Raw genomic sequence first — 25,162 nt, 5'->3', positions numbered from 1 at the left:
AGAGGTTAGAATAGCCCCCTCCTTGCTATCCTTCCATCAGCAGGCAAAGGTTTTTTTTATTCAGACAGGCTTTTAGACCTTTTGTGGAAAGGCATGTAAGAGGGTGTTTTAAGTGTTCTTTATCTTTTTAAAGTGTGCACTTTACATTCTTTTAATATTGTTAACAGTTTAATTCTATTTAATTTGTAAGACAATTTGATCCCAATCTTAGGACAGGGCTGTAAAAGTATGCGTTATTGTTTTCAGTTGTACTTTAAATTTCTCTATCTTTAAAAACATAAAGAATTTTAAATTGTTTTAATACTGCTAATAGTTTAATTCTATTTAATTTATAACCCACACTGAATCCCAATCTTGGGGAAAGAGTGGGATATACATAAACTTAGATCTAATTGCACTGCAGAAATAATGCAGTTTGACACCTCTTTAACTACCATGGGTTCATTCTATGGAATCCTGATGTTTGTAGTTAGTTGTGGCAGCAGAGCTCTCTGATAGAGAAGGTGAAATATCCACAGCATTGACCCATGGCAGTCAAAGTAGTGTCAAAGTGCATAATTTCTGCAGTGCAGATTAAATAATAATAAATAATAATAATTTAATTTATGCATAAACAGAATGTAAGAATTCATATTTCGATATTATTACTACAGGCTCTCATTTATGAACAAGCCACTCTTTACCTTCATTTTGGGCAGCGCCTTTTAAACGAGTACTAATTAAAGGGAAACTTACAAAGAAGCAATTAATAATAGTTATGGATATTCTTTAAAAAGTGAGGCACAGGGAACCCCAATCATGTGGGTCAGGAGCCACCCATGTTGGTTTCCCATCCAAAAATGCCTTCCTTCCTCACTGTGGAACAGGGAACCTCCTTCAACTGATTTGCATAAGTAAGCTAAAGGTGGTGGAATAGGAAGCATGTCTGTGTGTTTCTGAATGAATGGTGGGAGGATATGAATGAATGAATGTTGCAGACACAGGTTCACACATGAGTAAATGGATGGTGTGCACATCTGTGTGAATGCTTGTGGGAGAGTGGGCAACCATGCCTAGTTTTAGTTCTGTCTATTCTCTCTACTGGCATGTGGCTCCAAGGAGGTTTCCCACATGACAATCTGGACTCCATGATGGCTAAAGAGAATCTCCATGTCCACAAGCCAAAAAACAAAAACAAAAAAGCAATGTGAAGTCAAAGGCTTTCATGGCAAGCATTCATAGTTTTTTTGTGGGTTTTTTGGGTTATGTCGCCATGTTCTGGAAGAGTTTGTTTCTGGGGGGGAAACAACCAAATCTCCTCTGAATACTACATGCTAGGAACAGTGAAACACATTTATCTTCAGAAATGAGTATCTAGCCAATGTTAGAACTGACAGACCCTTGATCCACTAAACTAAGGTTATTCTTGTCAAATTCGTGTTCAAATTAACTACAGTGGACCCTTGGTATCCACTGGGGTTTGGTTCCAGGACCCCCCCCCCAATGGATACCACAGTACTATTACTTACAGTGGCGTAGTGGAAAGGTTTGCTTTTGGGGATTTCTATAATTTTGGATGGTTGAATCTATGGATAAAGGATCAGTGGATATTGAGGGTCAACTGTACAAATGTCAAGTTACAATAAACAGAGAGCTTTATACTTCCAAACCTGCTATTTGCACCCTAATAGTTTGAACTGGTGTGTCAAGAAGCTAATGCATAAGATGGGGCAATGACTCTTACTCTTCCGAAACATCACTCTATAATTTTTTCATCACTTTGTGATCTGATGAAGATCACACTGTCCTGAGGCTACTGGATGATCTTCAGGACCCCAACTGCTGTGTACAAAGCAGTACTACAAAAACAATTTATGAGTCAGAGAAAGGGGTGAGGAAGAAGGAAAGGACTAAGGAATACCACAGATTCACCTTCACTGTCAAAAATTTATCTATGTTTTATATGGTGGGATTTCTCTATTTCTTTTGATTAGTAATTACACTGTAAAAAAGAAAGTCCCTGTATTTATTATTTACTATTTTTAATTATTTTAAATGTCAAATAGAAATATATTTTAAACCAGAAAGAAAAATCTCACAACTGTGCCTCTTTAGCACAGCCTGAGCGTCAACCTTTAATAAGTGTATTGATCTCAGTCCATCTGAAGCTATGCTGATTCCTTCATTGGACTCAGCACTGAGGGCTTTGCTACAGGTCTTCTTACAAGTAGTAATGGCTACTGTCAGAATGGCTTGGTTTATTAGGGCGTGTTGCTTTTTTTCCTTTACAAAAACTGTCTAGGTCAAGATACCAATTTAATCTTCAAATATTGTTCTGCAGCACTGTAAACACAAAACACCTCTTCTCTCAGCCTCACATTTGAATAAATGTCTCTTCTTGGACAACCTCAGCTGGAACCTTGGGTAAAATAAATTCCAGTTAAAATTGCAAAACAGATGGAAATTTTTTTTAAAAAAAAAAGCCTTCTCACATACTTATCATTAAAAAAATTATAAAGATCCATCAATGAATTCTGATTATGTACAATATAATCTATAACACATAAACATACATACACACACACACAAACATACATAAACATACATGTTAAGGAAAATGCAACATGGGACATACAGTAGAAGAAAAAAACATGTATGTGAAAGTCACACCACTAGCAAGACAATTAAGAGCCACAAGGTGATAAGCAGTAATAATTAGAAGTCCTGAATGTCAAGGACAGAATTATAAAAGTACAATTGGAAACACTGAGATTATTAAGTGTACAAGGGAATGAAGATGAATTCTTAAGTATGGGTGAACTATGGAACCAATCAAAATGCATGTCACACTCACTGGGTAGAATGACTAGTGGGTGGTGTTTACAAGGCTATAATAATTGCTATGTTTGCCAATGTATTTTGTGGAGTGAGTGGGTAGTTAGTAGTATGGAGATTGTAGAGATGTGATTTGTGAGGGCATATATATTTTGTATATAGTAGATAGAAGATCTTTTATATAAGACTACTGAGTTGTCTGGTGTCTTGAGTGAGATACAAGAGCCAGCAGATCCTAGAGAGTTTGGGAACATCTCAGGAAGAAGAGTGAAAGGTTGGAGAGTTTGTCAGGTCTTCAGCTGTTCTCTGAAACTCTGCTGCTTGGAAGAAAAGCATTAGCCAATGACCAAAGCTGGTCAGCTCCGTGCATAACAAAGTGGGAGTTAAAGCCAGAGGTGAAGCTACACTCCCATCATCCCTGACTATGATCTCCGTCCATCTGAAGCTATGCTGTTCTTCATTTGGATAAAGCACTGAGTGGCTTGGGATCAGTCTTTCTTACAATAGATTAGATGCTACTGTCAGAATGGCTTGGTTTATTGGCTTGTTGCTTTTTTCCCCCTTTTAACAAACTGATCTTAGGCTCAAGTACCAATTTAATCTTCAATGTTTTTGCAGACTTAAACACAATACTACTCTTTTCTCTAGCCCAACATTTGAATAAATGTCTTCTTCTTGGACAACCTCGCTGGAACCTTGGAAATTAATTCCAGTTAAGATTTGCAAACAGATGGATTTTTTTTTTAAAAAGCCTTCTCACATAACTTTATAATTTAAAAAAATATTATAAAGATCCATACAATGAATTCTGATTACTGTACAATATTATTCTATACACCCACACACAAACACACATTTCTTACATTCTATGACATTTGTCTAAATACTTTAATAGCCACCAACCACTCTTTTCATTTCGCCTGGAAACAGCCGTGTACTTGAAAGCTTGAAAGCCAATCTCTTTTTGTTCTAAAGATATAAGCACAAATGGTTTTGTAAATTTAACTGGGAAGCTTATATGAATATGAAGGCTCCCCTGACTGACACCTCTTTTACAAAAAAGCACCCGCTGATTAAAAAAAAAGCTAATAAAAAGGGTCTGAACACATATACTCAAGGCACCATAATAATAATAATAATAATATAATAAAACTAATAATAAATAATAATAATAATATATTTTTTATTATACCGCTATTCCAAGATCATAGCGGTGAACATCAAGTAAGCTAATTTGCCCCCAACAGTCTGGTACTCATTTTAGCTCCCTCCTGGAAGGTGCAAGCTGAGTCGAGCTTGGGCCCTTTGTGGTCTTGAACTGCAACTGTGGTTTGAGTGAAGGCTGCAGTACAAGCATTTAACCACTGGCGCCACTTGTCAAAGATGGTCCTATTCTGTGAATCCCCCCCTCCATTTTTCGGACTTTGTTGAAAAAAATGTGCAAAAGCAAAGAACAAAAACGTTTGCGCTAACCCAATGTTTTACATTGAAACAGCATCTTAGCACAAATAAAAGGTTGTTGTTTTGGCACAAAATGTTTTCACAAAACAGGGTCAGAATGCAAAAATAATAATATGAGAAACTCTGATTTGCCGGCAGAGAGAAAACTTTCTAAATTCATCATTCTTGCATGCAGGGGGAAAAGAGAAATGATTTAATTCCTCGCTGACTTACATATTATCATGTATAACTTGCAAACCTAAACCAGGATCTCATTATCATTTGTGTGAATTGTGAAAAGAAAGTGCTAAAAATTCTAATAGATTGGGTTTTGTTTCTGTTTTTTGCAGAATTTGGCAGAAAAGCAAGTCAGTTAAAGTAGTGCTATCACTGGAATGGATTATCTAGCATCAAGAAAGTCCAGTGAGTTACCGTAAGTAAAACATTAACCCGAGATTTGCAAGACAATATAACAGAAAAGACATCAGAGGAAAATAAAGTTTCAGGCAAGCATGCAATAGCATACTTGCACTGCATTCCTCTGCTTCCATCATAATCTACAATGACCTCAGGCTGCAAGAAGATCAGGAGAGGAAGAAGATACCAGTTCCACTTGTGATAGATTCTAAAGTGCACAATTAGATCTTTGTCATTTATGTTAAATATTTTATATAGACCTGTGCTAAATGTTTGGGAACAAATCATTTTCAGTGCAAAAAGGGGTGGGGGCAGTACTTTTGGATGCCCCAACACCAAAAACGTACCATTTTTGAAGTGGCTTGTTGTCATTTTCAATCTGGAGGATATCATCTTTAGTAAATACAGTAGTTCTTAATCCAATTGACAATGGGCCTATCCAAACTATTAAAAAAAAGTAATATTTCTCACTACCCAAAGCCTTTTTTACTACCATTTGGGACTTCCTGGGTGATGTTTTTGATTCTACACAGACATCTCCAGACTTATAAGTCGGGGGTGGGGGGGGTGTTAAAGGAAACTGGTAGGCAATTTGGCCAATAAAGATTCAGATTTTATAAGGCTATAGACAATTGGCTAAGCATAGAACTCTTTGGTATCTTTGCTCACTGTTAGGTCTGGAGCCCTGAATGGGCATGTCTTCTTTTTTAAAGGTACAATATTCCAAAACTTTTACTGTTCTGACATGAAGATCCTGTGCTCCCCATCCCATGTAGAAAAGAGAAAGCACTTGAGCACTGTGTACTACAAGTGAAACTGAAGTTAAAGGCACTTTGGTTACTTTTTCTAATGATCTAGGAATAAAATTATTCTGTGGAAAACCTTTGGGTACAACCATCCCTGATTCTAACTGTGTGGTTAAAAGGGCCAATTAAACCTCTGTTATCAAATATCAAAGAGCACTGTTTAAAATTAATAAGTTGGTAGTATTGAAACCCATGAAATTGAAAGCATTTTCGAAAGCTTCATGTGGATATTACAGATGACAATGTGGTGAGCTGGAGTCTTACCACCATATGTGGTGGTGATGCCCACAAGTACTTCATTTCTGAAATTTTTCAGAAATCAGTAAAATTATGTCACAAACAATTTAATCACCGGAGTTGGGACTACTGTCTCTTTTTCATCATGCAAATGAGGAGCTGTGAAGACTGCCCCTAAGGGGTGGCCTGCAGCCGCCTCCATCTTTGTCAGATAACAACCGTACACCATGGCCCCGATCTGGCCTTTCTGATCTGGCCTTTCTGTGCCTCCAAAAAGCAGCTCCTTTTTGCTCCCTAGAAAGGGTGCCATAGCCACTGCACCACAGCTTTACGGCACTCCTTTGGTGCCATCTAAACACAGCGCCAGAGGAGCACCGTGACATCGTGTGCCATATGACAGCACGTGGCGTCATACTACCATGAGGCAGAGTCAGGTCATGTGTCATATGGGTGCTCCGCCCCAACTCCACCCCTAGGCTGGCCTTAATGGCTGGACTGCACAGCCCCTGAGTCTCTTTCTTATCTAGAGGTGATCGTGCATTTATGTTTGGCAGCACACTTAGAGACTGCACATAACTGGAAAGGCTTAAATACCCTGTCACTTTCTCAGGGGTTACATTGAGTCTAGAATAACATGCTAATGGAGAAATTAACTGAAAAAAGTAAGAGCTACTAGAGCTAGCCAAGAACAGTCTAAATTCTATGAGAATTAGTACGGGTTTATTAGTTATGCCAATGAAAATGCCAGTCTTCTCATTTCTCCTTCTTCACATGTTGATTTTTGGAAAAATACTCTAATATAATTGTCATGTCAGCTGGAGATTTCTTACTTGGATAGTCAAGAAACATCAGTTCAGTATACTATACCACATTGTACTGCATCTGAAATGCATTTTTGTTGGCTATGTTTACTTCATTGTTTCTGTAAAATCTTTTAAAAAAACAATTAAAAAACAACAACATCTGAAATTCAAATGGTTTTGCCTGGTACCAAACCTACTTCACTTCTCTCTCATCCCCAATTCCTTCTGCAGCCTCTCACTCCCCCCCCCCCCCCCCCCCCCAATTAATATTAATAGTTGGATGAATCTCAGGAGAGGAACTCCTGAAGACTGCAGCTAGGAGTGGAAATTCCCATCAGCAGTGTTTGGGTACACAGAATCATTTTCTGCTCTTGCACAGGGCAGTTTGGAGTCTGGTTAATGGAAGTGAAATGCAACTAGGTTTGGGTGAATGTCATTCTATCATTCCTGTCTGCTTTTTGTTTGTAATCACAGCCGGATAGAAAAGTTATTCTAAATCAGAAAAAAAGGCATTTACATTGAATCTACCTGGTCCAGAGGTACTTCCACTTGTATATTTTTGTCATCTTGTATCTGTTGAGCCCCTTCAATTTCTTTGGGGGACTGCTGAGCTTTATAGACACTAGATTCTGAAAATAAATGGCATTTGTTTTAAATTAACTACTATCTACCAATTAACTACTCTTAGCAAAATAATTACAATAAATACATTATATCAACCCTTAAGGAAGAGAGCAATTATTTTATTATGAACATTATTTGTATAAAGGCAAATTGTTGTTCAATTTTTGAGTAATGATGGCCTAATAAAGTTTATAATGTTGAAAGGTTTTATTTATATATTAAAGAACTTCAGTATTCATAAACAATACAGAAGAAATTGTTATTCAAAGTTTTAAGTACTGTATGAATTGATACAAACATAAACAATGGCTAAAATTCAGCCTCCATAAAGAGAAATGGCAATTGTGATGTAACTAATTTTTAAAAACACCTGATTTCTAAACATTAGACTGCTGTTAAGGACAAGAAGGAAATAACAGTTTTCTCATTGGTTGCTAATCCATCCTGCATGGGGCAACACAAAACAAAATGGACTGAAGCAAAATCGCTTTCAATGAGAAACTAATACTGTAAAGATTTACTGACTATAAACAACTTACTTCAAATCATCTTGAACAGCAAACATTACCCTCATTATTTATTTTATACTGAGATTATCAGGTGTTTTTTCCTATGTTGTATTCTGATACCATCATTTACCCTAGGGAGTAGCCAAAAGCATGGAAAATGATACAATTTAATGAAAAAACTATGACAGCCCATTCTACACTACCTACTCAGTACAATTAAACATGTCTCTGTGATGATACAACTCCTTAGATTGTATCTTTCTCTGGCCTTTGTCTGACAAGAAATCCTTGATTCCCTAACAGATTATTCAAGAATTCAATGTGTGCCTCCCACCTGACAAAAGTTGACAAAAGTTATTCCTGCTGAAATTTTGCTTGTTACATTGCTTTTACAAATGCTGGAGCTCCAATAGAAAATGGACTCCTGATGCTGAAAAAACCCACTATATTAATGCTGTCTGCTCCTCTTTTTGAGTCCTGGCATAGACTATAACTTCCAGTTTTAATATAAGTTTTTACCTTAATGCTAAGGGCGGGTCTACACCAGCCAGAATACTCTGGGCTGCTCCCCACAGTTCCCTGAGATCCCCCTCCCATTACCTCTGCACTCCAGGAGGCTGCCTACACGTGTGTCCTGCTGTGCTGGCCAGTACTGCTGCCATGAGTCATTCTCTCTGAGGTCAAGTACAAGGCATCTAGAGTCAATCACATAGCTGGGCAACTTGAAATGTCAGAGGGAGTGACTTGTGCCAGCAGTGGTGGCATCAGGTGGTACAGGACACATGTGTACACAGCTGCCCAGTGTCTCTCCAAGGTGCTCTGAACATTCCTGGAAAATCCAGAGCAAAGATATGTTTTTTAAATATAGTTTAAGTTTAAGGGATTGGCAGGCTGAATTCAGTACAGAACTAACTGCCTGTCATGAAGACAGTCCACACTGAAATTGGGGCTTTGTTCCTGCATCATGAAGATGGAGTACCATGAAGGCAGGGGAAACTAGTTCATTTGGCCCATTTAGACATGCCCTATGACTCTATCTCTCCAGGCCCATCGCATTTCCCCTTATTTCCCTTATTCTACCACTTCTTCTAAGCTCCCAGCTTTGCAAATCAGATGGCTGAACTCAGATTCTAGCCAGATGTTACCTCGGATGCATCTGCCTGGCAGTGTCAGCAGAAAAAACATGTGCTATAAAATCCTGATGTATCCCAAATTTGGAATGAATTCGGCAGCGGTAAGTCAGTTTTTTAAATTGTGTAATAATCTCCAAAGTTTTGTCACCTTGGATTCCAGGGAGATTTCTGGCTTGATCTGCTCTAAGACCCATTTATTTGTCTTTTTGGCTGTCCATGGCTTCCTCAGAACTCTTCTCCAGAAGCACATCTCGAATGAATTGATTTTCTTCCCATCTTGTTTCTTAACTGTCTGGGTCTCACATCCATAGATGGTAATAGGAAATAAAATGGCTTGTCGGATTCTAACTTTTGTGCTCAATTGTATATCTTTGCATTTTAGAATCTTTTCTCATTCTTTCATAGCCACCCTCCCCATTCTTAATATTCTGATTTCTTGGCTGCTGTCCCCACTGCTATCAATGTTTGATTCCAGGTATGAGAACTCTTTTACTATTTCTATTTCTTCATTGTCTAGGTCGAAATTGTTTAGATTCTCCATGGTCATTTTCTTAAATTTTCTTTATGTTCAACAGAAAGCCTGCTTTTTCACTATCTTCCTTGATCTTCCTTAATAACTGTCCCAGGTCTGGGGGGTTTTCTGCTAGTATTATGGTGTCATCTGCGTATCTAGATTGCTGATATTCCTTCCTCCTATTTTCACTCCGCCTTCTTCTGTGTCCAAGCCCGCTTTCCTTACAATATGTTCTGCATTTAAGTTGAACAGGATAAGATGCAGCCCTTCTGACCCCTTTGCCATTTGGAAACCATTCTGTTTCTCCATGCTCTGTTCTGATAATAGCCTCTTGTCATAAGTACAGATTTCTCATCAGGACTATCAGATGTGTTGGCACTCCCATGGCTTTAAAGACATTCCATTGCCTTTCATGATCTATGCTGTCAAAGGCTTTGTTATAGTCTATACAGCACATGCTGACTGTCTTTTGGTATTCCCTGGTGCACTCCATTATTCATTGTATGTTTGCAATGTGGCGCTTTGTGCCTCTTCTTTTTCTGAACACCACTTGGACCTCTGGGATTTCTCTCTCCATTTTGGTTGGAGTCTATGTTGCAGAATTTTGAGCATAATTTTGCTCATGTTGGAGATTAGTGCTATGGTCCTTTAGATGCTGCAGTCTTTTGCATCTCTTTTTTTGTGGATGGGGATGTACATTGATCGTTTTCAGTTTGTTGGCCATCGTTTGGTTTTCATATCTGTTGACATATGTCAATGTGGATTGAAACAGTTCGATTGAGATATCATCTGTTCCTGGTGATTTCTTTTTTTGCCACTTCCCTTATTGCAGCTTCCACCTCGCTTTTTAAAATTTCAGGTTCATCTTCATATGGCTCTTTGTTCCAAATGTTGTTCATGTTATCATCTCTTAAGAAGTGCCTCATTCATTTTAAGTTGTGCTTGGGCTTTCTGTCATGCCATCTTTTACACCCTTTATAGCCTCCTCTTCTATTTTGTTATTTTGCACAAACCTATCTGACAACCATAGCCTTGCCTTAAGACCCTAAATAGGAAGTAAACTCCACTGAATAGGGTTCAGGACAGGAATAAGATCATAAAAGGTCCAAGTAGCTACTATGTTATTTTTGTACTCTGTACAGTATACAAACAACTCCAGTGTTAAATAAATCTTAACATGTCATAAATAGCACCAAAGGTAGCCTATTACTTATTGTTTGTGAACAAAGGCCTGACAATTAAATATCACACAGTCTGTAGTCACTATTACTGCAATTCTAAAATCCTATTTAGGTATACAGTCTACAAAGATACAGTAATTACAACAATTTCAGAGCCAGGATACTGCCTGCTTAGGCTCATGTATTAACTGCCCTAGTCCAATATAATCTATGATTCTCCCTCCTGACAGAACTGGCTCCACAGTTTACTAGATCCTTGCTATTAATAAGAAAATAAATACCTACTAAGGAAAATAAAACTCAAATTGGTTTGCAAACACTTCATAAGAAGCAATTAAATAGCCTTGGTTGCTCTGATGCACGGGTTACACTGAGTACAAATATTATGGTGAAAGCAGTCATTGTGTACATTTTAGAATCAAAGAAAGATCAGTGGAGTATACAAAACAGTACACTAAATTCTAGCCTAAGTCCCAACTAGAGCAGTCCCAATGAATCTATGGGAACTTGATACATCAACATACATCTACATATGCATTCTACAAATCCAAAGGGTCTATTCTAGTGATGACTAAGAACTAGCTTTAGGCCAGTACATCAGTACCAAATCTGATCATGCAAATATGGAGTTTTTTTGTGTTACCATTATCAGATGACAGCAGTCTAGGAGCCTTTTCACGACTTGCCTTCTCAGGTTTTGCATGATATACTGAAGGCCTATCTCCTTCTCCTTCTCCTTTCAAAGGCTGAATGGGCGGGCGAGCACTGCCTTCTTTCTTAGATGGTTCTATGAGGGGCTGAAAGAAAGAAAAAACAATATGATCATATATTGGATCCATTTCTTTAGAGCTGGAATGAACTCTCAAATGTTAGAGAGGTTAAAATTAGAGGTTCAAAAATTAATACACTTTCACACTGCAAATGTAACTTTTGAAAAGTACATCTTTCTCACTGTAACGAGCATTAGATGTTGATGATTTTGCTTCTGCAATATGACCTGGACTAGTCTCAATGGAACACTGTTGCCTACTGAACTATGGTTATTAATTGGGAGTAGGTTAGGATCATAATACCTTTTAGCCTACATTAGGGATGTGGAACTAAAGGTTGGACTCTTGATCCCCTTCAGCTCCTGCAAACATGGCCAGTGGTATGGAAAGATGGAAGCAGAAGTTCATCAGCATCTGGAAGGCTGCAGGTTCCCTACCTCTGGTAAGAAGTAGACAGTAGAGCTCTTTCCTCTGTGGGAAATTAAGGGATCAGGATGGAGAGGTTTTCATCATAGGCATAGCTTCACATACACACCTGCAAGGGTCTTAATATCTTCAGGAGAAGGGTTTCTTTTAGTCCTGCCACCATCTCAGGTTCACTTAGTGAGGACACAAGAGAGAGCTCCCACCCTCTGAAATGCCCTTCCACAGCTGCCCCCTTCCCTGCTTTTCTTTTGTTGGCAAAGTCATTTTTCTTCAAGCAAGCTTTTAATATATAATCACCATTAGGGAGGCTTTTATATCGGGGGGGGGGGGGGTGCTAGTTATGTTTTTTAACTTTTGTTATGTTTTATGTAATTTTATGTTGTTTTAGAAAGATGATTTTAATTGTTGTTTTGAAAAATTATTGTTTTATTGTTTTTAAACTATCTTATCTGTGAGCCACCTCATATGCTTTTGTGGGAAATGAGAGGACACTCCTGTTTTGAAAAATCAGCTAGTAGACAGACTTAAAGCAAGAATATCAGCCCATTTTTTAAAAAAAATCAAAATAATATGCAATTATTCCAAACATTATTCCAAAGTGATTCCTAGAATGAAGTTAAGATAGAAGCCACTTTGACTGATCATGCTTTAATGCTTTCCAGAGGTGAAGGAACTGGATGCTAAGGAAGTAAATATTATGTCTTCCCTGACCCACCTAGCTAAGGAGGCTGTGAGACTCTCATTCTTCAGTTTGATTTCTTGAAGGACACAGACAAGGGCCTCTGCTGATGGAATTGTTTTTCAATGCAGAACTATATGCACCATCCTCACATTTAAGGTATGATAGTTCTTTTCTAAATCCCAGGGGAATTAGGTCAGAGGGAGGTAAGTAAAAGCTTTTGTGCTCTTGTGTCTGTATGTGGACTTGATCCTGAAATTTAATTTTCAGCCCCTGTTTTATTTAAATGAAAAAAAATTCATTTGCTGATAATGCTGAAAAACTACACTAATAGACCACAAGGCAAAATAAATGACTGCTTGGCTATAGGGGCAAAGATAGCTTGATGAACTGAACAAAATTTGGGTGGAATCTTTCACCTTTTCCTATTGGGATGGTGTTCATCACCACACAAATTGGTTGTGACCAGAGATCTAACTTGCCCTTCCTCTGTTCTCTACAAATAATACCTTGCTGTTGTGAGGGGGATTACTTTGTGTCTATTTTTAAAATCGTTTTTCCTGATTGACACTTAACGACTGAGCCCAGTCTACCAGGTTGATCAGGTGCAAGAAGTGTGTGTAAAGATTTGCTATACTGTAGAAAATGCATTCCCTCACTCCACTGGAAGACTTTCCACTGGTTTTTGCTGAATAGGAAAAGTCCTGCTTTCAGGGATAGGAAATAAGAAGGAAATTACCCATAAAAAATAAATAAAGTCAAAACAAACAAACAAACAAAAATAATCCAAGAATATCCTGAAATTATTTTACCACAATGGAAACAAGAAGCAATCTGCAAACACGTGGTTTCTAGTGCCTTCTTTTCCTTTTCATAGGTCTCACTCACTCTCCCTAATTACAGCACTTTGATACCACTTTGCTGTGGCAACTTCCTAGAGACTCCTAGGATTTGTGGTTAAGTGAGGCCTCACCAAACTATAAACCCCAGGATTCCATAGGATGCATCCATGGCATTCAAAGTGGAATACAGTATAGTTTTATAACTATGTAGTGTGAAACAACCCTACAGAGTTTCTCTACTAGACAGGCCAATTCCAAAACTGACTGTTCTCATCTTCTCAAGAGGAAGAAGAAACCTTCCAAGTGTCAACTCACTAAATTGCTCAGCAGGTCTACATGACAGAAACCACTAGCTTGTTCTGAAGTCTTGTTCTGAACCCATCTCTGGGTGTAACAAAACTGAAGGCCCTTGCAAAAGACGTTTGCCTGTTTTTCCAAGAGAAACTCATCATTAAATGAGAAGCTACATTCTTCACCACAGGACATGCTTATAATCTGTACATTTATTAAAATGTAAGACTGGCTAATGTTTGAACTTTGATGTAGCCTCTTCATGATCTTGACTGATGACCAAAAATGTTTCACATTTATTATGAGATACTGTTTTGTCCCTGGGATCACTAATCTAAAATGTCACCTCAGAAGCATGCATTCTTCTGTGAACTTTATGTATCTGACTTAATACATTAAACTGTTGAGTTTTATTAAGAAGCTTCTATGATGCATTTCTCTTCCTCACCCAGAGAAACAAAAGCTTCTCTTTAACATATATACTTTCATCCAGTTCTCAAAATTTTATATACATTTTGGGGTCAGTTTATGTTTCACATCTAATAACTGGTCAGACAAAAGTATTATGTAATAAACAAATAAAAATGAATATATTGAAGCATATACCACTATTTTCATTGAATCCTATAATATCACATTAACAAGGAAACTTTATAATATAGATATGGCATGTAAATATATCACTCTTCTTATTGCTGTTTCCTAAAGCCCTTTTCTTAAACTACTGTTTTATTATTCTTCCACTACAATTTTATGGCTCCAGTGCCTACTGCCAGAATGAAACAAGCTGGTAAACAAACAAGAATTCAATACAATAAATGCAACCTGTGCTTATACTGTACTATCTTTCCCTCTCCCACACCCACAGTACAGACAAAAGAACAGATATTTCCACTGCCTGAAGCCTGATACCACTTTATGAGACTGTCTAGAACGATTATCCTACCTACAGGTACAACAGATGCACTGACCATGACCTAAAATGTATCTGATTCTCAAACATTCCTGGATTTTCCAAGAGTACCTTAGCAGCATTGTAATATAGGGTAACAATTAAAGGAAGTACCAGAAAATGTGGTGCTGTATATAAATCACAGACCATGTTTATTATGTAAGCAACAGTTATTGTCTTCAAAAGTCTTCCCATGACTAGAGATAAAAGATTTCCATACCTGGCTCTCTTGCTGCTAAAACATCTGTGAAATGTCCTGAAAAGGTGGAGGAAGCAAGCATGTTTAGAAGCCAAGCATGCTTCTTCCATTGCCAGGGAACTGTCACTCCCTCTAGCATCCCTGAATTGTCGCAAGGAGAGCGGATTTCCTATGAATGCAAACTTTTTTGCTAATTTTGGTCTCAAAAGAAACAATGGCGGTTTACAGACCGCCCTATTGGGGTGGCCTGTTCCCGCCCATTTCCCTGTCAGATCGGGGCCTCAGCTACCACAGTGGTAGCCTCTGAGACCCCGATCCACTGCTTTCCAGGCCGCTGGGAAGCAGCAAAAGGCCATTTCCCCACAGCCTGGAAAGGGGTGTCCTTGGCGCTTCATGCCCCAAGGACACCCAACAGCAGCGGAGACAAAGAGAAAGGGACTGCTCAGCCCCTTTCTCATTTGTGTCACTGGTGCAGCCGTTTAAAGGCTGCGCCAGCGACACAAACCTGGAAGGAGTTCTATTTCGGAGCTCCTTCTGGCACCGAGGAAAGAGGGGCCCAGGCGCCCTTGCATGGCGCCAGCACGTCACTTCCGCACCTCTCCGTTTGGAGGCGGAGCATCGTGAAGTCCCAATGGCGGCCCCCATGTAGAATGGGCGCTGCCATTTTGTACGTACTAGGTATGTACTAGGGTTAGGGCGTCTGGAAAGGACGCCCTTTCCTAACCCTAGTACGTACCTAATACTTACTTTTGCCCGTCTGTAACGCGCCAATGAGTAATTTTAACAATTTTCATCTCAGTGCAAGAAATTCTTTGAAAACTGGGCAATTTTTTAAAGACAGTTAATATTTTGACACTTATTCTGTGCAAAATGTGTGTGTGTGGGGGGGGGGGGGGACCCAGCAGCATTTTGTGTTAGAATCTGGCTATAGTTCAGTACTTTTTTTGTGCAACATTTACATATGGTCTTTTTGCACAGGAAACAGGATTTTCTGTACTCGAAACAGCATTCCTGCACAGAAAATAATACTTCTGTATATTATCTGTATATATAAAATGGTGCTTCCTGCATAGAGAAAAAAGGACCACATACACATTTTGTCCAGAATTCCAAAGTGCAAAGATTATCAGTCCAGAATTCTCTTCATCAGGGTTTCCTGGCACTTGAAAAACATGTTTTTGAGTATTTTCTGAATTGAGCCATGACTCAATTACAAGATAATTCATAAAGTTACTTCTTTATATTATTTCTTGTACCATAAAGAAGAGATGCAGTGGCTCAGTGGTTAAGAAACTGATTCTAACTATCACAAGATCAACAGGTTGGCAGTTCAAAGCCCAAGTGCTGTGTGATGGAGTGAGCTCCTGTCACTAATCTCAGCTTCTGCCAACCTAACATTTCAAAAGCATGCAAATGCAACTAGACCAATGAGTACCACTTTGGTGGGAAGGTAACAGCGTTCTGTGCAGTCATGCTGTCTACATGAAAACAGAGCTGTCTTTGACAACCCTGGCTCCTCAGCTTAATAAAAGAGATGAGCACCATCCCCTACAAGTTGTACACAACCTGACAACCTCATCAAAGGGGAAACCTTTACATTTACCTTACCATAAATACTAATGTATTCATTATGTCATTAGTTTTGGGTGACTATGCTATATTTTATCAGTTTCCAAGACCTGATAAACATCTCTGCCATTCACTACTATTTTTCTGGAAATTCTTCTAGCTCTAGAGTCAGTGTTCTCAAGTTAAAAACTTAATTAAAAATACCTCCCCACTCCTGAAACTAACAAAAGTGTATCTTTGAATCCTTACAGTATTACAAATTCGTTATTCTTTACTGATTTTGGTTACTGGCTAGATAATTGAGAGTGACTAGACCACCTATGACAACACCACCTTTGAGACATATATCTGGGGTTGCTAGATATTTTTCAGTAATCCTGTATTTAAACTAAAAGATATAGCGTTTGTGGAAAGGTAAGATATACAAAGCGACGTCACAGATCTGGTCACCTCCATTTTTCCTCTGCACAGAAAGTTTTTGTTTTGACCCTAAAGCACTACTATCCATCCTGAATTCATGTAACAACATGGACTACAAACAGAAACATGCAATCAAGTAAACAAGTATAACTCCTAGTAATTTACCCACAGAACGTTACTCAACAACCAAGTGTTCTGTTGCATTTAACACCAAGTATTATGTTTCTCTTAAGTTACTACTTATCTGCTGCTTTTTGTCCAAAGCTCCTCAAAACACTAAACACAGGCCCAAAATAAAAATATAGGCCCGGTACAGACTGCCATTTTGTGGCTGCATGGGGCCAATTTTAGGGCTCAGGAATGTGGAGCATCCAGACTCTCCCAAGCCCTACCGCACACCCCCAATGCCATCATGGCTTGCACTTATCCACACAGGGGCTGCCGTGATGACATACATGCGGTACTGTCTCCAAATGGCACGGCTCCGCACATACATCATAGTTGCACACAAGGGTGCTAATGGCACCCCACGCGCACCCTAAGAAGAATCTGCCAGGAGCGGGTTCTTTTTAGGGCTCCTGGAGGTGGTGCCATTTGGTTGCTGTGGTCTCCATGTGGTGCAGAAAGGGGCAGTGTCTTGGCGCTCCTTTCTGTTCATCTGTATCCCTCCATAGTTACAAAACAAGCAAATCTGAAGTATTGAGTCTTTTTGTTCCTTTGATACCTTGTACTTTGATACCACTGGGCCTTTTTCTGCTTAGTGCAAAGCAATTCTTGAAGGACACTACTTACAACTAAGTACAAGCTTAATCCAATTGACAATCCCATACTTGAGTTCAAAAGGGCTTACTCCTAGGCAAGTGGGTATACAATTCTACCCCAAGATTGTTTTCAGACAGTGAAGTTTATCGCACTGGGTTCTCGGCCCAGCCCAGCAGGAAATGGAAATGAGTGGGGGACGGATTTTACCGCACACACCCGTCCCTCACTCGTTCCATTCCCCCTCTCTTCCCTGCCCCTTCCGTTCCAGAGGGGACGCTTTTTGAGAACTGTTCAGAACAGTTCTCAAAAATTTCCCCCTCTGGAACGGATTAAGAACGGAAGAGAGGGGAAGGGAACGAGGAGGGACGATGCGTGCGGTAAAATCCGTCCCCCACTCGTTCCGCACTCGGCCCTGCTCCCTTCCGTTCCGTTCTCAGAACGGTGGAAGGACGCAGTGCGATAAAGTTCAATATCGGGCAGTAAGAGCTGGGTTGGGGACAGCGTCTGAGTCGGCGTTTAGATGCCGCATGCCTGATGCCGCCACCATGCCGCTGGGAAGTCCGCACAGCTGACGCACTGTGGCAGCTTCACACGGCGTTTTGGCATATACACGCACTGCGACACAACAAATGCCGAAAAGCCACGGCAGCAGCACAAGGGGCCCTTTTTCTCTCGCCCCAAAAGGAGCAGCATCACCACTTGTTTTGGGGAACAGAAAAAAACTGGATCGGGGTCTGTCAAGCGTGTGGGTGCCACAGCTCCAATTCGGTGCACATTGGGGCAGCATGATGACAGTCTGTTTTGGCCTTATGTTTTCACAACAGAAGGAAATACTTGGTTTTTCTCCAAGAAGGAATCAGGAGAACAAATGGAGTGATTTCCAGCATATGTTGGAAGCCACGCCGGAAAAATGCCTCCCGCGCCCCGGAAGGAGTAATGGGGTGTGTGCCCCACTGCTTCTTATGGGGCTTGAGCTTAGACATTTTTTCTCTTATGCGGGGGGGGGGGGGGGGTGGGTCCGGAATGGATCCCCCGCGTAAGAAAAGGGCCCATTGTATATAGATGGATGAATAACAGTTGTGTTAAGCCCTTAGAATCTTTGTGACATCACTAGTACCAAGTGCCCTACTCACCCATGTCATCACTTGTCAAGGCATTAGGGCAGGGGGAAAGAGTAAGAAAGCATAAATACATATTTACAGAAACACAGTACTTGGATCTTTCAGGAAGTGAAAAACATAAAGCAAAACTATGTATGCCCTGCTATTTTTTTAAAAAAGTATTTTTATTAATAAGTTATTGTAGATTTTTATTAATAATTTATTATAGATTTTTTTTTCCTCATCAGAAACTATTTAACAGCATCAGGATGATTTTTCCAACCCATACCTGTTGTTGTTTCTTAAAACTGATTCATTGAATACTGTGTGTTTCACTCTTTAATGCTGCAGTTAAAATATCCAATAGTCAGGTAATTTCTAGAACTATTAGGATCACCCAGACGAAACATAGCCCAAAGCCAATATAGCTAGATTATAGTTTTAAAAATAAAAATACATTTGGAGATATTTTAAAATAATTGTTTTATTTCATATTGTAACTTTTGTCATAGAAAAAGGGGGGAAAACTAAAGTCATTGATAGCAATATACTTGTTTCTCATATTCCATTTTAATGGAATGTTTTGCAAACATCAGAATATGAGAAATAAAATGAAAATCATATATTATAGAGTAAAGACTGAAAAAAGTGGCTCATGTGGTCTTTTAGCGGACTGTAATCCCTCCTAGATCCATCTGGGAGAGGCGGGAAAATATAAATATATTATTATTATTATTATTATTATTATTATTATTATTATTATTATTATTTCCTATTCCCAATTTTCTTTCATGTCTTTAGACTTGGAAAAAAGTTTACATTCCAACTAATCATTGGAACTACAAATTGGAGCAGTTGGAGGCTTTTGATGCAGCAATTTTTACTTATTCATTATTTTGTAAAGGGTATGCACAATTCAAACCTAGCTAGGTACGAAGAATAATGTTTGAAACCATCACATCTAATGATATGATTCTTACCTTTTTTGAATGGGGCTTTTCTGGAGGTCCAAGAGAGTTAGAAAAATTCCTAAAATACAAGACACAATTTATCTAAAGTAAGTAAATAAATGTAAAAGCCAGTACAGTTGGTGTAACTGTCTTGATTTAACTAGCCCCTGGATAATAACAAGGAGTATTGTTATCTGTATTATATTACAAGTTCTGGTACAAAGACGTTACTATACAGAAGTAATCTAACAATTGGAATAAAGCTATTTTATAGGTGTAACTAGTAATGTTTCTTGTTACTTTTTAAACTTACCATATATAGTCATGTACAAGTCAATAAATTTTCATCTAAAAATCAACCACAAAAAACATGTAATGGCATTTGTATATGCAACTGTTTAAGCAATTTAAAATGGATGATATTGTATGATTTTGAGATTGCTAGATCAGAATTTGCAACACAATTGCATTCCAATGATGATCACCAAATAACCAACATATATAAAATACGAACAAATAAAAGAATGTGCCGTAAAATGGGCACAAAATATTGATCATATTATACAATATGCAAATGGACCAACTGGAAAATATGTTAATATTAATATATTAATAATCAACTGAATTAATCATTATTACTATTAGAAATCTAGGTGTTTTTTTTAAAATCTAGAATATATTGGGGAAGTTGAATTAACAGCCTTACTTCATTAGAAAAAAGCCAAAATGGAGCTGGACGGTAGTGGCTTTCTCCATGCCTATCTGCATGCCGTCATAGCACTTCTGTTTGCCTCCCACAGAAGATGATAATAAAAGCATATGTTTTGTCACACTGGGAAAATCCAATTGCCAAAAGGCACTCTTTGGGAAGAGAATGGAAGTGCTATAGTGGCATAAAGAGAGGTACGGAGAAAGCCGCTACTGTCTGTCTCCATTTCAGCTTTCTTTTCTCTTACGATAAATCTCTAAGTTAGTTTGATACCATGAACTAGAAAACCCCTGTCTTTATAACTTAGTACAGTGTGCCCGTGCCATACGCGGGTGCACTATACGTGGCATTCAGCTTACGCTGAAGCCACACGGCAAAAGGGAGAATGACACACACGCCTATGGTGCATGCATATGGCCGCACTGCAAGCATGAGCCCCATTATATCCAATGGGGCTCGAGCATATGCACTTTTTGCCTTATGCAGGGTGGGTGGGTCCAGAACAGATCCACCCCGTAAGGTAAGGGCCCACTGTATAGTGCTAAAGTGTGTAGTTTTTGTAGATGTAGAAGTAGAAATAGAAAAAGGTTGTTTTGTTTTCTTTGTAATGTTTTCAGTATATAATGGAAATAGTTGTGTTTGAATAAAAATCTATTTTTTTAAAATTGACTCCAACAACCTGGATCGACTTCTCCATGGGTCTATGTATTTTTGGCCCCCAAAACCTGCCCTCAACTTATACATGAGGTTGACTTATAAACATATATATATACATACTGTACTTGCTAGGCATTTTTAAAAGCATTTAGATATGATTCTTGTAAAATATGGGAAAGTTACAAAACATGCAGCGAGTTACAGAATGAGTGCTTTTTTTCCCAATTTGACAAGCAACAACAGTAATGTCAATACTATAAGTAACAAGAACAAATTACTTTGAAAAAGCAACTTATTGTACATACTCATGTATAAGGCTAAAGATGTCAGTCAAAAGCAACTCACAAAAAAACTGGGTCAACTTATCCACAAGGCAATGTATGTACTGTAACCCTTATCAAATAAGGAACCATCCCCTTCTCTGAGCAGAGTGGCAAAAACAGAAGCTTAATCTGCCCTGGGAAAATCTACAAGAAACACTGACCACCTCTAGTCTCTCCGCCGGGGCACCCCTTCTGTCCCTTTGGAACGTCTGGACAGGAAAATGGCAGTGCTAGTACCCTCCTCGTCCATCCAGACTTTAGCATGAGCACAAACAGCAATGCCTGTTGAAATTTTGTAAGTTCTTTTGCATCATTTTCCTTTGGTTCATCCTTTATAACCTTTGCTACATGCCTGCAGGCTTTACCTTTGACATATCCATGAGTCATATCCAAATCCACAATTCTGGCCCCTCAACTTATACATGAGGATGACTTATAGTTGAGTATATACACTAAGCTGTAGATTTAGCATTCTCTAAAACAAGGGTTTACAGCCAGATAGTCTGATGGTCACATCTGCCCCATTTTCCCCACACCCCTGGACCCCAAAGGCCACAGACATCCCATCCAACGAAATCCAAACTGACTAGATGACCTTTTGGCCTAAAGCAAGCTTCAGAACCATGACTTGTTTTATGCCAGAATTGCATCCGTTATGGTGCCAAATAGGGAAGATGGGTAGATGTTCCAGAAAGTTCGTAAGTACCACAGATGGCTTTTGGAATATGCATGTGGTCTACCAGCAGTATGATTCCCATCACTGCTACCAAGAAATACCATACAATAAATAATAGCTCATTAGGAGATGAAGTATTATGAGAACAGTACTGAAGTTCTTCTTTAGCATTTGTGTTTATTTTGGAAGAAGACCAAACTTGGTGGTGGTAGTGAGCCACCATTAGCGCTTCCAGTTAAAGGGCTGTACATGTTTGGGCTGATGCCCTTTCACATTAACCAATTACCCTGCTACAATTCCACTTTAACTGCCATGTTTCATCTTATGGAAGCCTAGGGTTGCCAAATTAGCAAAGAATCTTTACGATTCTTACCCAGAGGTCTCCTCCAGTGTCTCTGACCAAACTACAAACTTTGAACAGTAACATAGTAAAGTGGTACACAGAATACTTGTGCATCTCAATCCAAGTGGACCCCTCTTTCTAGAAAGCTTATATATTAAAATTGTATCCATAAAAATTGGGTATTCTAAGACAATCTAGAGAAGAAAAACTCAGTAACCATGATTTAAACAAACAGAGAGACAGAGAGAATGAATAATTGCTATGAAAAAATATCTAAGTCAAGACCTATATCAGGATAATAAGTCTTAATGAAAGTATGGGCAGAGTTCCAACTGGTCAGTCACCTGATGCATCACAACTAAAGGAGTCTGACAGAGCAGAAACTTTCTAATAAAATGACCTCACTGACCTTCAGGAATGGACATCTTGAGCTTAATCAGAGCAAATGGAAAGATATTAAAGCATGTACCCTGACAAGTGTTTCCTGAAAATGAGCTGCCCTCAACTCCAACCCCATAAACTAGGAGGAGATTAAGAAATTTGCTAAAGCAAAAATAATGTGATATCCTCAGGACAAAAAGCCACAGGCTTAGAAAATTAGGTTGGGGAATGAACATCAGACATCTGATTATATTCTACGCAAACCTTACAAGAGCATTAGTTTGGTATGCAGACACAAAATCTGATTCATGGATCAAGAAAACAAATCAGCATTGAGACAAAGATTGAGACCTGTGATGCAAAGATAGCTAATCTGTTCAGTATCACTCTAACTTTGTTCTTCAGGCAAAAATCAAATTGTGATGAAAAAATGAATCTGTTAACTGAATAAACAAAGGACTGGGGACAGAAGAACCACAGTGGAAAGTGTCTAAATATGAACAGGTTGCTTACCCATAACTGTGGTTCTTCGACTGGTTCTCTGTGTCCTCACAAGGACCTGCAGAGGTTCCTGTCTGCTGGAAATATAGGATATTGAGAGCAGAAAACAGAAGGGAGATAGGATGAGTTGTGTAGGGTACAGGTGACCACTTGAAGAACCATTACAGATAAGCAACCTGTTGTTCTTCATCATGGTCTCTGTGCCTCACACAATGGGTGACTGAAAAGCTTACCATCTGAGTTGCGACCAGTCACAGAAATAAAGATTGTCACATGATGCAATCAAGTTCTGCAGCATCCCTTGCCCTGGAGTCCCAGGGGCTCTGATTTGTCTTGCACCGATGGTACCACAGTGAAACCCCAGTAAACTGACTACTGGCCTCCAGTTGTCCAGACAAAAAGGACACTTGTTGTGTTTGTCAGACAAAGCAACTTTGCAGCTGCTAGAATAGCAAGCTTTGAAAGGTAGCATAGAGACCATAAAGGAAAGAGGTGAAACCAAAGAAAGGTTGGGTGGTAAAATGGTAAAATAAGATAGACTAAAGAAAAGGAAGTAATGAAGATTAAAAGAAAATAGATATGATGAGGGGGCTACCCAGCAAGAAACAAACCAAGGAGGTTTCTCTGATGGCAGACAACCCCACCCTGTCTGTTGTCTGAATGCCCATTGCAAAGATGACCTCCTTTCAGTCAGATTATCTAACAAATGAAAAGTAAAATGCTGGTTTTTTCCGATAGCTCTAAATAGAAATCTCTATAAAACTCATTCTGGATTTGTAAAAGTCATGCAGAAATCTTTTATAATGGGGTTTTCCTATGCATCTCACAACATAACATTCACTTCTGAATTTGCTTTAGAAATAATTCTAGCAATTAAGCACACATTTTACATTTTATATTAAAAAAGGAAACAGTTAACTTTATTAATTACATTTACATAAATGGGCATGGGAAATAGCAAAATAAGAAACAAACAGTGACAGTAGATGTAACTGGTACAAAATATTTATCACTGCGATGAACGAGAATCAGTATTATAGAAACTAACCATCCAACTTATTTAGTAACTCACTTGCACCTTTTAATATAGAAACCTGATCTTAAACATATTAAGCACGGAAAAGAGACTGTTGAGTGTGCTGTGAAGCTCTGGATTAAATAAGACTTAAATGCTTGGCATTGCGTTAAAGCCAACAGATTTCAATGGAATTCCCAAAATTAGACATGCACATTTCGACTCAACAGAACTGTACCAGTGAAGAAGCTGTAGCCCAAATCAAAACCCCTTAACCTAACCACAGCAAAGAGTGCTTTTTTGGCAGAGATAAAAAGGCCATTTTTTGAATCCAAGAAACATAATAAATACCAGATTAAATAAAGCAATGTTAAAATTGAACTTACCGCCGAATGTATTCTGGAACTTTAGCATGCTGCCAGTATGGTAAGTGTTTAAATTTCTCTTTACCACATCCAACATAAAACTGGTTATCTTCTAAATCATCAGGACCATGTACAAAGTGGCCATTTAAAGTATACAACCTGTAGGCAAATCATATTGAAAATAGTAAATACTTTATAATCATAAACATAATGAAATCCTTCCAATATGGACAATGACATAATCATCTTCATTCTATTTTTTGACCTTTGGTACATAGTGACTGTATTTACACTGCCAAATTGGCAGCAGTCACTCATAGAAATGAGAGGTACTGGTAGACTTGGGGAGCTCCAAAGTGTGAAGAAAAACAAACAATTTTTATAAGTGGGGGGGGGGGGAGGTCTAAAAGGGAGGGCCCCCTATCAAACAACATAATGAAGAATGAGTATGTTCAGTGGCCATTGTATAATGATTCACCATTGGGAAAAGAAGAAACAAAAGAGAGAGAGAGAGAGAGAGAGAGAGACAGGAAGAAAGATGAAGTGAAGGACAGAAAGATGCATGGATATAAAAGGATATAGCAGAAAATCTAATAATATGGAGATGTAGTTCCCTGGTTCACTGTGAGAAGCCATTTTACAATATTGCTGGGCACAAATGTGACAGCTGCCACCAGAGATCAGGAGAGAAATCCAAGATTTTAATGAATCCAGGGCTGGATGCATGTGTCCACTAATACAGGAAAACTTCCAA

The 25,162-nt window shown here is 38.7% G+C and overlaps 1 protein-coding gene across 1 annotated transcript in view; it reads right to left on the bottom strand.

Moving 5' to 3' along the window:
• Positions 1-2,353: 2,353 nt before the first annotated feature.
• DCDC2C (doublecortin domain containing 2C) overlaps positions 2,354-25,162 on the bottom strand; it is a 37,820-nt gene continuing 15,011 nt past the window's right edge. The window contains exons 6-10 of the mRNA XM_042457514.1: positions 24,430-24,567; positions 19,469-19,517; positions 11,122-11,275; positions 7,046-7,146; positions 2,354-2,398 (exon numbers count right to left, since the gene is read on the bottom strand). Of these exons, the coding sequence (XP_042313448.1) occupies positions 2,354-2,398; positions 7,046-7,146; positions 11,122-11,275; positions 19,469-19,517; positions 24,430-24,567 (487 nt within the window). The remainder of the gene's footprint in view (positions 2,399-7,045; positions 7,147-11,121; positions 11,276-19,468; positions 19,518-24,429; positions 24,568-25,162) is intronic.

The sequence above is a fragment of the Sceloporus undulatus genome, chromosome 1, assembly GCF_019175285.1.
Source record: "Sceloporus undulatus isolate JIND9_A2432 ecotype Alabama chromosome 1, SceUnd_v1.1, whole genome shotgun sequence".
Classification (NCBI taxonomy): Eukaryota; Metazoa; Chordata; class Lepidosauria; order Squamata; family Phrynosomatidae; genus Sceloporus; species Sceloporus undulatus.
The sequence above is the reverse complement of the archived record's forward strand: the minus strand, read 5'-3'. Positions and strand labels throughout refer to the sequence as shown.